General features: G+C 37.0%; 2 protein-coding genes across 4 annotated transcripts; one reads left to right on the top strand and one right to left on the bottom strand.

The window, feature by feature from the left end:
* Nucleotides 1-4,482: 4,482 nt before the first annotated feature.
* Nucleotides 4,483-8,661, bottom strand: LOC119067818 (thioredoxin reductase 1, mitochondrial). 3 transcript variants are annotated; one of them, XM_037170982.1, is made up of 6 exons: nt 8,375-8,661; nt 6,079-6,424; nt 5,788-6,017; nt 5,582-5,713; nt 4,889-5,516; nt 4,483-4,814 (listed from the first exon to the last, which is right to left on the bottom strand). In XM_037170982.1, the coding sequence occupies exons 1-6, from the start codon at nt 8,388-8,390 to the stop codon at nt 4,685-4,687; spliced, it is 1,482 nt and encodes a 493-aa protein (XP_037026877.1). In that variant the 5' UTR covers nt 8,391-8,661; the 3' UTR covers nt 4,483-4,684. The 3 variants fall into 3 exon arrangements, with proteins under 3 accessions (XP_037026877.1, XP_037026875.1, XP_037026876.1); XM_037170980.1 differs by lacking the exon at nt 8,375-8,661 and adding an exon at nt 7,693-7,863; XM_037170981.1 differs by lacking the exon at nt 8,375-8,661 and adding an exon at nt 6,484-6,553.
* Nucleotides 7,969-13,007, top strand: LOC119067820 (C-factor). The gene is made up of 6 exons (XM_037170983.1): nt 7,969-8,093; nt 8,154-8,331; nt 12,106-12,157; nt 12,225-12,415; nt 12,475-12,624; nt 12,694-13,007. The coding sequence occupies exons 2-6, from the start codon at nt 8,206-8,208 to the stop codon at nt 12,916-12,918; spliced, it is 744 nt and encodes a 247-aa protein (XP_037026878.1). The 5' UTR covers nt 7,969-8,093; nt 8,154-8,205; the 3' UTR covers nt 12,919-13,007.

The raw sequence follows: 13,007 nt of genomic DNA, 5'->3' as shown, positions 1-13,007 counted from the left end.
TAGTAGGCTATAAACGTGATATTTAGGTGGTAAAGTTCTTTGATCCAAATTTTTCTACCGGTAAATTTGTTACCAATTTTTTAGCGGTACGGTGGAAGAATAATAAGAATGTTCATTTTCAAAAATTACGATCCAATCAACGTTATTCAATCCACATGCGATTTACGAGTTATAATACATATACATGTCGTAACGTTGGTAATGTGTATGTGGAATGAATAGCGTCGATTGGATTGTAGTGGTTACTTCTTATAATTCCGAGACTGTAAATTGAATACAAATTTTTTACCGGTTGGGTTCCAATTTTTCTCAGCTTTCCATTGATTTTGTCACTCATTTGTGATAAGTTTGTGCAATCATGCAAGGCTAGATTTTCGCATTCAGGACGTTAACCATCATCGAAATGTATATATTATGAATAATTTAAGTCTTTCAAACAAAATTATAAAAATCTCACTTTATGTACTCTAACTCTATACTATTTCGCATATCCTTGAAGAAAAGAAAACCCAACAAAAAAAACAACAACAACAAACCCAAGAAGAATATTTTGATAAGACCCTTTTAGGTTTATGAAAAATATACTAAATAAACTATTATAGTAAATAAGATCGGATAAACGATAGTATTATTAAATGAAATATAAATAAATAAAACAATTTATAGACCGCTAAGTTTCCTAAAAGCAAGTACCATGCGACTTCAATACAAATTAAATTTACTATAATATAACAATAAACTTAAACTATAATTAAAATAAAAACTCAAAATTTAGATAGAATTAAAATAAACTAACTAAAACTAAAAACCAAAGAGACAAAAAAAAACCTACTCGAATCGGTGAACGTTCACCCGAATCACTTTTTAATTTAAAACTTTAATTCAACAAAAAAAAACAATGGAAATATAAGAACAAATAAACAAATTAAGTGCTTAGCTTAAAAATCAAAACAAAATGAAGAGAAATGATTTAAACAAAAACCAGTAAAATAAAAATATTATTAAAATTACCGTCGTTGTTTGTCATTAACACTGTTGGTCTTGTCGTACCGGCGGGTCAGACCTCCTTTGGCTGAAGAATTTATCAGTCAAAACCCTTAAAGGGTAAATGTGACGCAAGTCCTTGATTTACGTCACAAGTCGCAGATGATTCGGTTTTCTTCCGTTTAAATTCTTTCAGTACATTTTTCAACCATTTTCCTAACAATAAGTTCCTCAACATCTGCCACTTGTGACGTAAATTTCTTTTTGTAAAATTTTCTTTCACAAATTTTTTGGGTCAATTTTTTGTTGATTAAACTTTTGCGTACGACGCACAATGCGTCACTCTCAGCGATATCAGTTATTTTGTAAGGAAGGACTTACGTCACATTTACCCTTTAAGGGTTTTTTGACTGATATCACCACTTTTGTAAGTATGTCATTTCGACAACATCAAAAAACCTTATGGAAATTAAAAAAATTCTAGAGAAATCAGTCTGAATCTGAAAATCTAGAAACCAATCTTGGTACACCTCACTTATATCGAAAATAACCCAAATCCATGGAAAAATCCGATGGAAGTTAGGAAGTGCCAGAGGAATCATCTCTCATCCCAAAATTTAGGAACCAACCTTGGAACATCTCGCTCATGTCGAATATAACCCAAATTAATCAAAAAATCCGATGGAAGTTAGGAAGTGCCAGAGGAATCATCTGTTATCCCAAAATTTAGGAACCAACCTTGGAACACCTCATTTATATCGAAAATAACCCAAATCCATCAAAAAATCCGATGGAAGTTAGGAAGTGCCAGAGGAATCATCTCTCATCCCAAAAAGGAACCAACTTTGGAACATCTCACTCATGTCGAATATAACCCAAATTCATCAAAAAACTTTCGAAGTCTCTTATCGTACCACTGTTTACTTATTGTGACTCTACAAATTTGGATGTTGATTCAGTTCGGGTGTTAACAAGAGCGTTCTCTGCGTGCACCCGTTTTGTATTCGCTATTGGGAGACATTGCAGTGTGGATGAATATTGTGTGGCTGTCCAATCATGGAGTACTTACATTATCGCAGACAAGTTTGTGTCTTCAAATTGCCTATAAACAAGGTGCCGGAATACCTGTACCACAAGCTCCAACAGTCGACACGATCCAATGTACTGATATTACCGCTTCATTCGACCGCCCAATACAACAGGTCATTCTTCGTCAATGCCGTTTCTAGTTATAATGCACTGCCGACTATAATCAAACAGTCGAATACAATAGTGAGTTTCAAGCGCCGTTGCTTTGACCGGATTGGAATGGTGTAAATCGTTGTTGTAACTGAGAGTACCACCGCCTACGGATTTTCAACGTGCCACACAAGCATCCGTCCTTCTTTTGAGTACTCTGTTGGGGTTATATGTTGTTGTTAATGACCCTTCTTCTTTCTTTCTGTGTACACCGTACAGTCCGTATTATTATTAGTTGAGTTTCGGTTAAATTTTGTAATGATGTTAAATTTTCTTAAATATGTTCTTGTATTTTAATCGCTAGTGGATGAGGCTGTCCATTTGAATTACTTGTGAGTTGTTTTTTTATTCTTGTATTTATGGTTAACTGGTTATGATTGCTTAGAGCATTGGTATAAGGAGTGACGTTCGAGTGACGTTCGAAACGTTAATAAATGGAATGAAATGAAATGAAATATCAGTCGGCAATGTGTGCTACCTAATCAGTCTAGAGACAAGGGAAGAATCAATTTTTGATTTTTTTTGCTGTTTCGGATTCATTGGCCAATTCTAAGTGCAGCCTAGGGTCAGGTGTTTTAAAATAAAAATGAAATGCAAATACGACCCACCCTAGTAACCCAATTTTCATTTTTCAACCATTATTCCGGATTCCTTTAATTCCTTTTCGAACTCTAGAAAACGGATGTATGAATTAATTAGGACGACAAAAATCAGGAATCCAATAATCAGTAGACAAAAATCAGGAAACATTATTCAGGAAACACAAATCAGGAAAAATTAATCAGAAACTCCACTTATTAGGAAGCATTAAGAAAACCATGAATCAGAAATTGTAATGAGTTTCGGGACAAAATAAATTTCGGACAAAATATCCACATCAAAGTTTATAATGACGTGCAAGGGGGGATACTCCCCCCTTGACCCCCCTCTGCGGCGGCTGCCGCCCCTCGACCCCGCTTTTTTATTTTTTTAAATTCTTCACGGCCTGCGGCGCTACATCATCTGTAAAAAACATGATATTACTGGCGTGCGCAATATTGTACTTATGTATATGAAGTGAATTCCAGTACAATCGAGTCATAATTTATTTGTCTTCCAATTACAATCGAACTGAACTTACTCGATATATTCTCATATGCTCAATGAGCATTGGTCATATGCTCGACTATTCCCGGATATAGTCGATGTACTCGAATAAAGCAGACGACGTCCTCTAATATAGTCGATGTCCTCAAATATAGTCGATGTTCTCGAATATAGTCGATGTCACGTAATATAGTCGACATCCTCGAATGTAGTCGATGTCCTCTAATATAGTCGATATCCTCGAATATAATCGGTGTCCTCGGATTTAGTCGACATCCTCGAATATAGTCGACTTCATTGAATATAGAAGATGTTCTCGAATATTGTCGATGTCCGCGAATATAGTCGATGTCACGTAATATAGTCGACATCCTCGAATGTAGTAGAAGTCCTCTAATATAGTCAACTTCTTTGAATATAGTAGATGTCATCTAATATAGTCGATATCCTCGAATATAGTCGATGTCACGTTATATAGTCGACATCCTCGAACGTAGTCGATGTCCTCGAATATAGTCGATGTCCTCTACTATAGTCGATGTTCTCGAATATAGTCGATGTCCTCTACTATAGTCGATGTTCTCGAATATAGTCGATGTCCTCGAATATAGTCGATGTCCTCGAATATAGTCGATGTCCTCGAATATAGTCGATGTCCTCGAATATACTAGATGTCCTTGAATATAGTCGACATTCTCGAATATAGTCGACTTCATTGAATATAGAAGATGTTCTCGAAGATAGTCGATGTCCTCAAATATAGTCAATATATTTGTATATGTCATCTAATATTGTCGATGTACTCGAATATAGTCGACATCATCGAATGGCGAGTTATTGGTGAGAGTCTATGCAACTCTCATGGAAAAAAAAAACTAATTTTTGTTCCAACTTTTCATATTTTTCGTGTTACTTGTTTTATGTTTTCCCAATTTCACATTTTCCCAATATTTGGTTTCGTAAATATTTTTCCTAATTTACGTTTCCTAAAAATTTTTCCTGATTTTTGGTATTCTGAATTAAAATTTTCCTGATTAATGAGTAATACCCTAGAAAACTCTACAGCAACAACGTCAGGCGGAATCGAATAGAATTCCATTATTTGCCAATCGTTTATTTGAAGCATTTGAAGCATAATGAATGCTCTTATCTCCAATACAAACAGAAATCACGTCCGCTTTTGTGTTTGTAAAAGAATTTATTTTGCGGCAAAATCAACTAACAAATAAATTGAGGAAAGAAAACCTTCTGCAAAGCGTACTGGATTGGTCCAAAATGATGTGTCCAATAGAAACAATTAAAAATCAAATTGAGTGTCGTTGGGCGGTTACGAAATGTTCCTCGAATTTAAATGTTCCGGTGACACAGCGATGAATTAACTGCAGCATGTGGCCGGTGTTGGATCTAATCCGGATCGTTTGGTAATATTGAGTCGAGTGAATTCTTCGGCTGTGGTTGGATGAATGCCGACAGTATTTTGCAGAGTTTTGAATGTTAGCCCCGATCTGTGTATTGAATTTAGAAATGAATCAGTTGGAGTGATCCTGCACCTGCACCAAATCAACAAATTTTAACTCACTTCAATGCAGCGGCGAATCCTTGAATCACCTCTCCAGCTACCGGTCCCACATAGTGCAACCCAATTACACGCTGATCACCCTCACGCAAAGCCACAGCCTTCAGATAACAATGCCTTACCGACTTTTGAGGTATAAAGAATTCGGTTGGCTTGTAGTAAGCATGGTAAATTTCCACATTGTCTTCGCCATGCCGTTCGATTGCCTTTTCCTCACTCAAACCAACGCATCCGTATTCCAATGGCGAAAAGATTGTGGTTGCGACATCATCGTAATCCATCAGTTCGGTACTGTTGCCGAACATACGACGAGCTAATAAGCGGCCTGCCAAAATGGCAACTGGAGTAAGTTCAGGTCGACCTTGTAACACATCGCCCACGGCATAGATGTGAGGCACATTGGTCCGTTCGTATTCGTCCACATCGATTTTGTCTGCGTTCGGCTTAATGATCACGCCGGAATTTTCTAACTTTAAATCGTCGACCAATGCCTTGCGTCCGACCGCAAACAGTACAGTGTCGAATACATCAGATACCTCTCGGCCATCGTCGTATGCATATTTGACGAGCAGACGGTTGTCGCTGGTTTTTTCAATGGACTTCGGTTGGCATTTGTATTCGAACTTGACACCTGTGCAATGTGAATGCGAGTGAACGTGAAGAAATGATCGGCCAATTGGCTGGCTAAAAAATTACCCTTTTCCGTTGCAGCATTCGCGACCATGTCAGCCATTTGCTGATCAAATCCTCTTAAAACAACCGATCGAACCAAAACGGTTGCATCGTAGCCCAGTCCATTTAAGAAACCGGCACACTCTAGGCCAATATCTGTAACACGACGGAAATAAAATGAAAATCAGAAATCGAATGTGTGCACCAAAGATGAACTCTGTCAAACATACATCCAGCTCCAACGATTAAAGTTTTGCCTGGTTCGCGGTCCAAACTGAAAATATCATCACTGGTAATGCCATACTCCACAGCACCGGGAATGTTTGAATATCTCGGCCGTCCACCGACGGCTATGACCACATTTCTTGCCGTAATCGACTTTTCCGTATTATTTTTCATTAGGGCTCCAATCGTATGCGCATCTTTGAAATATCCCAGTCCGTTGATGTACTCAACTTTCCTGGAAATAGCAACATTGTCCTTAGCATATCCGTGTGCATCTAGCCCTATACTGAACCTACTTATCACGCAAATCAACTCTGGTCACCCAATTCACCGACTTAACGTGATTCTGTACCGATGTCTTCAATTTGTCCCAATCAATTTTAACGCTTTCCTTGTCGATGGACCAACCATAGTCAGCCGCCTCATGGACCGCTTCGCCCAGCAAAGCAGCCTGATGCATCAACTTTTTGGGAATGCAACCGACATTGACGCATGTCCCACCGAGACCCCATTTGGTGCCTTGCGGCGACGGTTTCACATAATCCAATACGGCTACTTTGGCGCCCTGTACTACGGCTTCTTTAGCGCATGCCAATCCACCAGATCCTCCGCCTATGACGACCAGATCGTAATCGAAATTGTCTGGAAGGAAAATAAGATATGAACAGTGACAGGTCAAAAAAAAAACGGATTAAACGGACTTTTTATGCCAATTTGAGCGAATTTGTGTCGCAAATTTTTCCAAGCCGAACTCATGGCGAATAATTTTTAAATTTAAATTTAAATTTTGCTTCAATTCATTCGTAAACAACTTACTGTCGTGACTTGTCGACTAGGTTTTGCTATGATTGCTTGAAACAGTCACAGTCATATCGAGGGTGCATATTTTGAGTGAAATTTGTATAGAATGACTTGACGAAATACTCATGGTAAACCATTGTGGTTCGTAAAGTTCGTAAGTATAAGAGTCAATTCGCCAATTTCTCAGTCACTTGGAAAACAAGCTCGCGCCGATATTATTGAGTTAGAGCTCATTCGATTCGTCGTTCAATTCTAGCGAGGATCGGCCAACAATCCTACAAAGTTTCAACTCTTTGTGTTACTCCTTCCTCAAGTTATTGCTAAAAAAGTGTTCTGACCACCCTCTAACATCACATCACATGTAGACACATTACACCCAAACTGGATTTTTTTGAGAAAAAATGGCAGACACCCCCTCGCTAGAATTGAACGACGAATCGAATGAGCTATAACTCAATAATATCGGCGCGGGCTTGTTTCAGAAATTGAAAATTTGGCTGACGAATTGGCGAATTGACTCATAAGTCGATTTCGTAAACTTTTGACATTTAATGTATGGGATAAATGTCAAAAGCTTACGAATTTGACTTACTTACGAACTTAACGAACCATAATGTTTTGCCCCTTCTGAGTCGAGCTAATTATCCAACGACAACATTTTCCCACACACACATTTTCCACAATCATTCCGAATATTATTCACAGCAATTCAATCGATAAAGAGAATTAGCCATAGAATTTCCTGATACAGCGGCGAATTAGACATTAATTTCTTATAAACTCGGCAACAAATAATAGTCAGCATGAACAATTAATGAGACCGAAGGTCCTTGTTTATCAATCGACCCAATTTCAAGGACATTTAAGTATCATGAACTGTAACCTACCTTCGATAGACAGAGTGAATATTATTACGATCAATGAAGTTTGAACCGAAGCAGAACTTCCAAAGCGTAATCTAATCAGAAATATCAGTTCAGGAAGCTTTTTTGCATTCTTAAACTTTGTATATATAATAGTGGCAATGTAAACAGGATGTTATGAAATTTGCTGCTATTAGACGTGCTCGTCATTGAATTCCAATAAAACACAATTATAAAGAGACTTACTGTTACTACTGATGTGGGAAGCACATCGCCTTGGAATTTTAATTTTATTGAAACAATTTATCCGAACCACTGATATAAATCTGCATGCTACTGATGAACCGTAAATCGCCATTGCTTCATAATTTAATTTAATGTCAACCGATTGTCATTTTATACACTCTGTGCAATTTCTCTCGTTATGTAATTTTGACATGTCGGTATGTATATAAGTAGATCTGTGTAAACGGAAAATTGAGAGAGAGAGAGAGTGAGAGAGTATACGTCATTCTAGAATGGGTATTTTATTTCATACTAGTAGTCTCACATTCCGACCTAATACAACAATTAAAACTGTTGGAAAAAAAAATAATCACCGAAATTTGAAGGCCGGATAGAAAACCGATCTGTGTGCATGTCCATACGTATGTATAATTTGAACGAATCGCATGACTAATCAATAAATTAATTCGAATTAATTGAAGTACGTAGATAATCAAAGAACAAGGAATTTCCATTGAACCAACGCGAACAAAAATGAATTCAATCTTAATTACGGGATGCAATCGGGGCCTTGGCTTAGGTTTAATAAAAACTCTACTCAATGTGTCTACACCACCAGCTCATGTAATTGCAACGTGCCGTAATCTACAGAAAGCCGAGGTAGGTGTTCTTAGTCTAAGTTGATTTTATCGAGGGTATTTACCAGGTACGGGTGCCATGTTTTAAATTTGAAGAAAATGTTGATCACTAAAAGTACTTTAATTGCTTGTCAAGAACTGCAATGAAAAATAACTTCCTTTCCAAACAACAAAAATAAAACACAAAAATTTCGTAAGTGTTCACACTTTTACGACGAACCAGAGAGTATAAAATTGTGAAGTGGTTTGCCAGTGACGTTAGGCACATATTTATACGCCGGTTATTTACTCTCCTCAATGTACCAGAATTATTTACTCGCGACGAAAATTATCTCTCAGAGCAACAGCGTGTATTTCAATGAATAGATAAATACTCATCTACTACTAGCCACACTTATATGTGTATGTGTATGGGTATGTTATACCATCACATACCTAGAACACTCATATATTATTTGCATATCGCGCGAGACGCACGTTCTAACATTTAAATATTTACATTGTATTAAGTAAATATGCATAGAACCGACTTTGTTGCACTTTGTTTGTTGGCATGTACTTTTATATGATTTCTGCAAGTGAAATGTTACGTTGTAGACCGTGAGTTAGTATTGCATATTATGTCTCCACTAAAGTCACCTAATGAGACCTACGCCTTTTCTTGCTATTTTGTAGCGTTAGACTGGGTGCAGGGCCTATTTTAAGGAATTTAATTTCCAAAAATTTCCAAAATTTCATAAAAATTCTTAAAATTTCCAAATTTTGTTTTCTGTTAGATCTCATTCCGAAGTAATCAGTTGAGAGTGATATCGCCAAAACATCGAACAAAATCAGACATTGTGGGACAAGGGGTCACAGATATTATTGACTTATAGCTCATTCGATTCGTTGAACTGGTGCGAGTAAAACGTAGTACTACGTTTGGTGAAATTAATTTTGTTGTCGACGATCGAGGTAGTGAAGCAAGGGTCTGCCAAGAGTGAGATCAACTAAAATAAACCTTTTTTCGATGTATTCACGTTGTTCTTATACTCTTGGAACCCAAATTTCGATCTATTTGGACTATTTTCTACATAAAAGTGGGGTATGAAGCATTTTTGGACGTTTTTTGTGGCTATTCAATATTTATTTTCAATTAAATTGTTATCTGAAGTGAACTAAACTAAAGTAAAGAGTTACTTGATATATCCACGTTGGTTACGTATCTAATAAAATGGCGGTCTGCGTGACCTCCTCGAAGTATAGAAGAATGGAGTTTAGAAACTAAGGGTAAAATCTACTACAATTTAGTACTTTTCTTCATAAAAAAACTGCTGTCACTGAATTACTTTTTCATGAACAAACTTCACAGCTGTGACATTCCATGGGAATGAATCAATGTGAAGTTGTTACACAAAAAAATAGTCCAGTGAGATTGAAGTACTATAAAAAAAAATGTGGCGCCTCTACAGGCCAACCGACAGGCGAATAAGAAGTGACTGATGTTACAGTAGTGACGTCGTCACAATCAATATCAATATTTTTGAAGTGTGAGCCGATTTTGTAAGTGTACTAGATTTGTTTGTAAACGTTTTAATGCAACAACAGATTTATTTTGTTTTGTTCCGTTTTTATGTAAAATACTTATTTTTTGCACATGCAAAGTCCTCGTGTACTTGTAACAACCATTTTCTATTTTCATGGGACAATGTAATCTACTAATCCGGCTATGAAAAAAAAAACAACGCAGGATCATTTGTATTTTTGAATTTTCAATTCCCTTTCAATTCCCTTTCAATTTCCTTTCGATACCCTTTCGATACCCTTTCAATTTCTAAAGATACTTCCTGTCAATTCCTTTTAATTGCTCTTAATTCCTTTTATTTCTTTAATCGCTCCTCCATCGACTTTATACACAAAACGTTCCTCCGCACAAAAGTCCATGCTTCATACGCAAAAAAAAAACAATTCGCTCCTCCGCGCAAAAGTCCATCGACTTTATACACAAAACGTTCCTCCGCACAAAAGTCCATGCTTCAAGCTTCATACATACAAAAAAGTAACATTCTCCGCACAAAAGTCCATGCTTCATACACAAAATGTTGCAAAAGCCCATCGTCCATAAAATGTTACATTTCTCTTGAAATTTCCATCGACCATAATATATACACGGAAGAACACGCAATTATTGTGCGTTGTGTTCTTCCGTGTATATATTATGGTCGATGGAAATTTATGGTCGATGGGCTTTTGCAACATTTTGTGTATGAAGCATGGACTTTTGCGAGGAGAATGTTCCTTTTTTGTATGTATGAAGCATGGACTTTTGTGCGGAGGATACAATTGTGTGTGAGAAAAGTCTATATAAGCCGGTTGCAATATGAAAATGAAACATACTTCATTTGACAGTTTCGAAAATTTCGTCATGAAAAATAGGACCAAAACACGTTTTCAATGTCTCGTTTGTTTTGAGCATTAGGCTTTTGAAAAGTTGATGGAATAGATGATATTGTCGGTGATGCATTTTTTTGTAAATTTGGTTTGAAACTGGAGCATTTCGCATCGGCAATGCCCCAGCCTAACATTCCCCCGACGAATATTCACTCGTTTGTTGCGGCTCAAACTCTTCCGTATCTGACTCACAAGAATCCTCTGAAGAAGAATCCTTCAGTGTGCATATTTTGAACATAAAAGGACGTTGGACCTGTTCTAAAATGGAACTGATCAACACTGTACACTGTTATTTATTGTGCGGGAGCTTTTAAAATTAAAACAAAAAGGAAATAATGTGGTTTTGCATTCGCTGGTCCTTCTTTCCGATAATCACACTTATCAGCATTTACTCTCATTTACTTTCAATTCCACATATTTCCGGTCAATTCCTATCAATTCCGATCAATTCCTGCCAATTCAGATCAATTCCGGTCAGTTCCATCAATTCCAATTATTTACCGGATATTCCGGCAATTCCGTTGAGGGTGTGTAGTCAATTTCCCGAGTCGGTTACCCCTCGGGTTATGGTTATATGGATGAAATTTGACAATTCATATGGCCTTGGAACAAACCTATAGGAGAATGTAGTTTAGAAACTAAGGGTAAAATCTATTACAATTTAGTACTTTTCTTCATAAAAAGACTGCTGTCATTGAATTATTTTTTCATGAACAAGCTTCACTGCTGTGACATTTCATGGGAATGAATCAATGTGAAGTTGTTACACAAAAAATAGTACAGTGAGATTGAAGTACTATAAAAAAAATAGGCGACTAGGCGAATTACAGCCTTGGTAAAAACAAAATTTACGATGCAATCAGTTGTGTTTTTAGATGAAATGACGAAAAGTGATCGAAAAATTTGAGAATTTTTGGAAATTTAATTTCCTTAAAATAGGCCCTGGGTATAGGGCAATTTGAATGAAAAACGAGAGGAAAATTTTCCGACAATGAAAATTGTAAATGCACAAATCTGCCGAACTTCAGAACCCTGCACAACTTTTGAATGTCTTGCTGTTCTGACAAATTTCTCAGAATATTCTATGCGGAAACTATCGTTTAGTTTAAACGAGCAGTCGACAACGATAAAATATCATCTGCTGCCACCGCTCTCAATAGACATAATTTTTCCTCCCACCAATTTTCTCATTTCAAAACCATATTTCTGTTGGAATTTTTTATAATAAGTCACTTGAGATCTAAGCTGCCGATAAACATTTCATTGTGCAGTATCAATAAAATAGCAAAAAAAAAACTGTGCTCCAGTTGCTGCCACTTTAATGCGTTCGGTTCGCTGGCTTCAATTGAATTTTTTTTACTTCCAGGAACTTCAAGAACTATCTCAAAAGCACCAAAATTTGCATGTAATCCAATTCGGTTAGTGGTCATTTTCTGCGTGCAGGGCGATTGTGTTGTGGTACTAATACCGATCCATACTTTACAGATACAACCGACTTTAATTCGTACGATAGAGTGACCAAAGAAGTTGAGAATGTAGTCCAAGGTAAGGGCTTGAATGTTCTCTTTAATAACGCTGGAATAGCCAGCAAATCGACCAGATTGTCGGGTGTTAGAGCAGATGATTTTACCAAATCGTTTCTTGCGAATACCACTGCTCCGATTATGCTCACTAAGGTAACACCATTCGTATGATGACAGAAATACATTTTTGACTGATGTTTATCTTCCCTCAGGCCTTGCACCCTCTATTAAAAAAATCGGCAGAAATCAATGGTGACAAACCTATGGGCGTTGGCAGAGCGGCTGTAATCAATATGAGCTCAATACTAGGATCAATTGGATCTAATGTCGAGGGTGGCATGTATTCGTACCGTGCGTCCAAGGTAAAACGACTCCGAATCAACGGAAGAGAATCTAAATTTTGTTCCATCTTTTACGTTTCGGTTTTCCAGTCAGCATTAAATGCCGCCACCAAATCAATGAGCATCGATTTCAAGGATTCCAAAATTCTATGCGTTAGTCTTCATCCGGGATGGGTCAAAACGGATATGGGTGGCAAAAATGCACCATTAGAAATTGATAGCAGTTGTAAGCGAATGATCGAGACAATAATGTCGTTGAATGAAACAAACAATGGAACATTTTTGCAATTCGACGGAAAGTCGCTGCCTTGGTAAAATCTTAATTCGTTTATAGCAAAATCGACGTTCCTTTTTATAGCGCACATTTTGTCCACATTCGATATTTATTACTGGACTCAAATAAA

This window comes from Bradysia coprophila (genome assembly GCF_014529535.1).
Source record: "Bradysia coprophila strain Holo2 chromosome X unlocalized genomic scaffold, BU_Bcop_v1 contig_128, whole genome shotgun sequence".
In the NCBI taxonomy this organism is placed as follows: domain Eukaryota; kingdom Metazoa; phylum Arthropoda; class Insecta; order Diptera; family Sciaridae; genus Bradysia; species Bradysia coprophila.
The sequence above is the reverse complement of the archived record's forward strand: the minus strand, read 5'-3'. Positions and strand labels throughout refer to the sequence as shown.

Excerpts from the sequence above, each read along its gene's own strand:
- LOC119067818 (XM_037170980.1), bottom strand. The coding sequence starts at position 7,804 with ATGGCGATTTACGGTTCATCAGTAGCATGCAGATTTATATCAGTGGTT. Across the intron at positions 6,018-6,078 it reads AGAGTTGATTTGCGTGATAA|GAAAGTTGAGTACATCAACG; the intron begins GTAGGTTCAGTA and ends TGCTATTTCCAG. Across the intron at positions 4,815-4,888 it reads GGATTCGCCGCTGCATTGAA|ATCGGGGCTAACATTCAAAA; the intron begins GTGAGTTAAAAT and ends TTCAATACACAG.
- LOC119067820 (XM_037170983.1), top strand. The coding sequence starts at position 8,206 with ATGAATTCAATCTTAATTACGGGATGCAATCGGGGCCTTGGCTTAGGT. Across the intron at positions 8,332-12,105 it reads GTAATCTACAGAAAGCCGAG|GAACTTCAAGAACTATCTCA; the intron begins GTAGGTGTTCTT and ends TTTTACTTCCAG. Across the intron at positions 12,625-12,693 it reads ATTCGTACCGTGCGTCCAAG|TCAGCATTAAATGCCGCCAC; the intron begins GTAAAACGACTC and ends TCGGTTTTCCAG.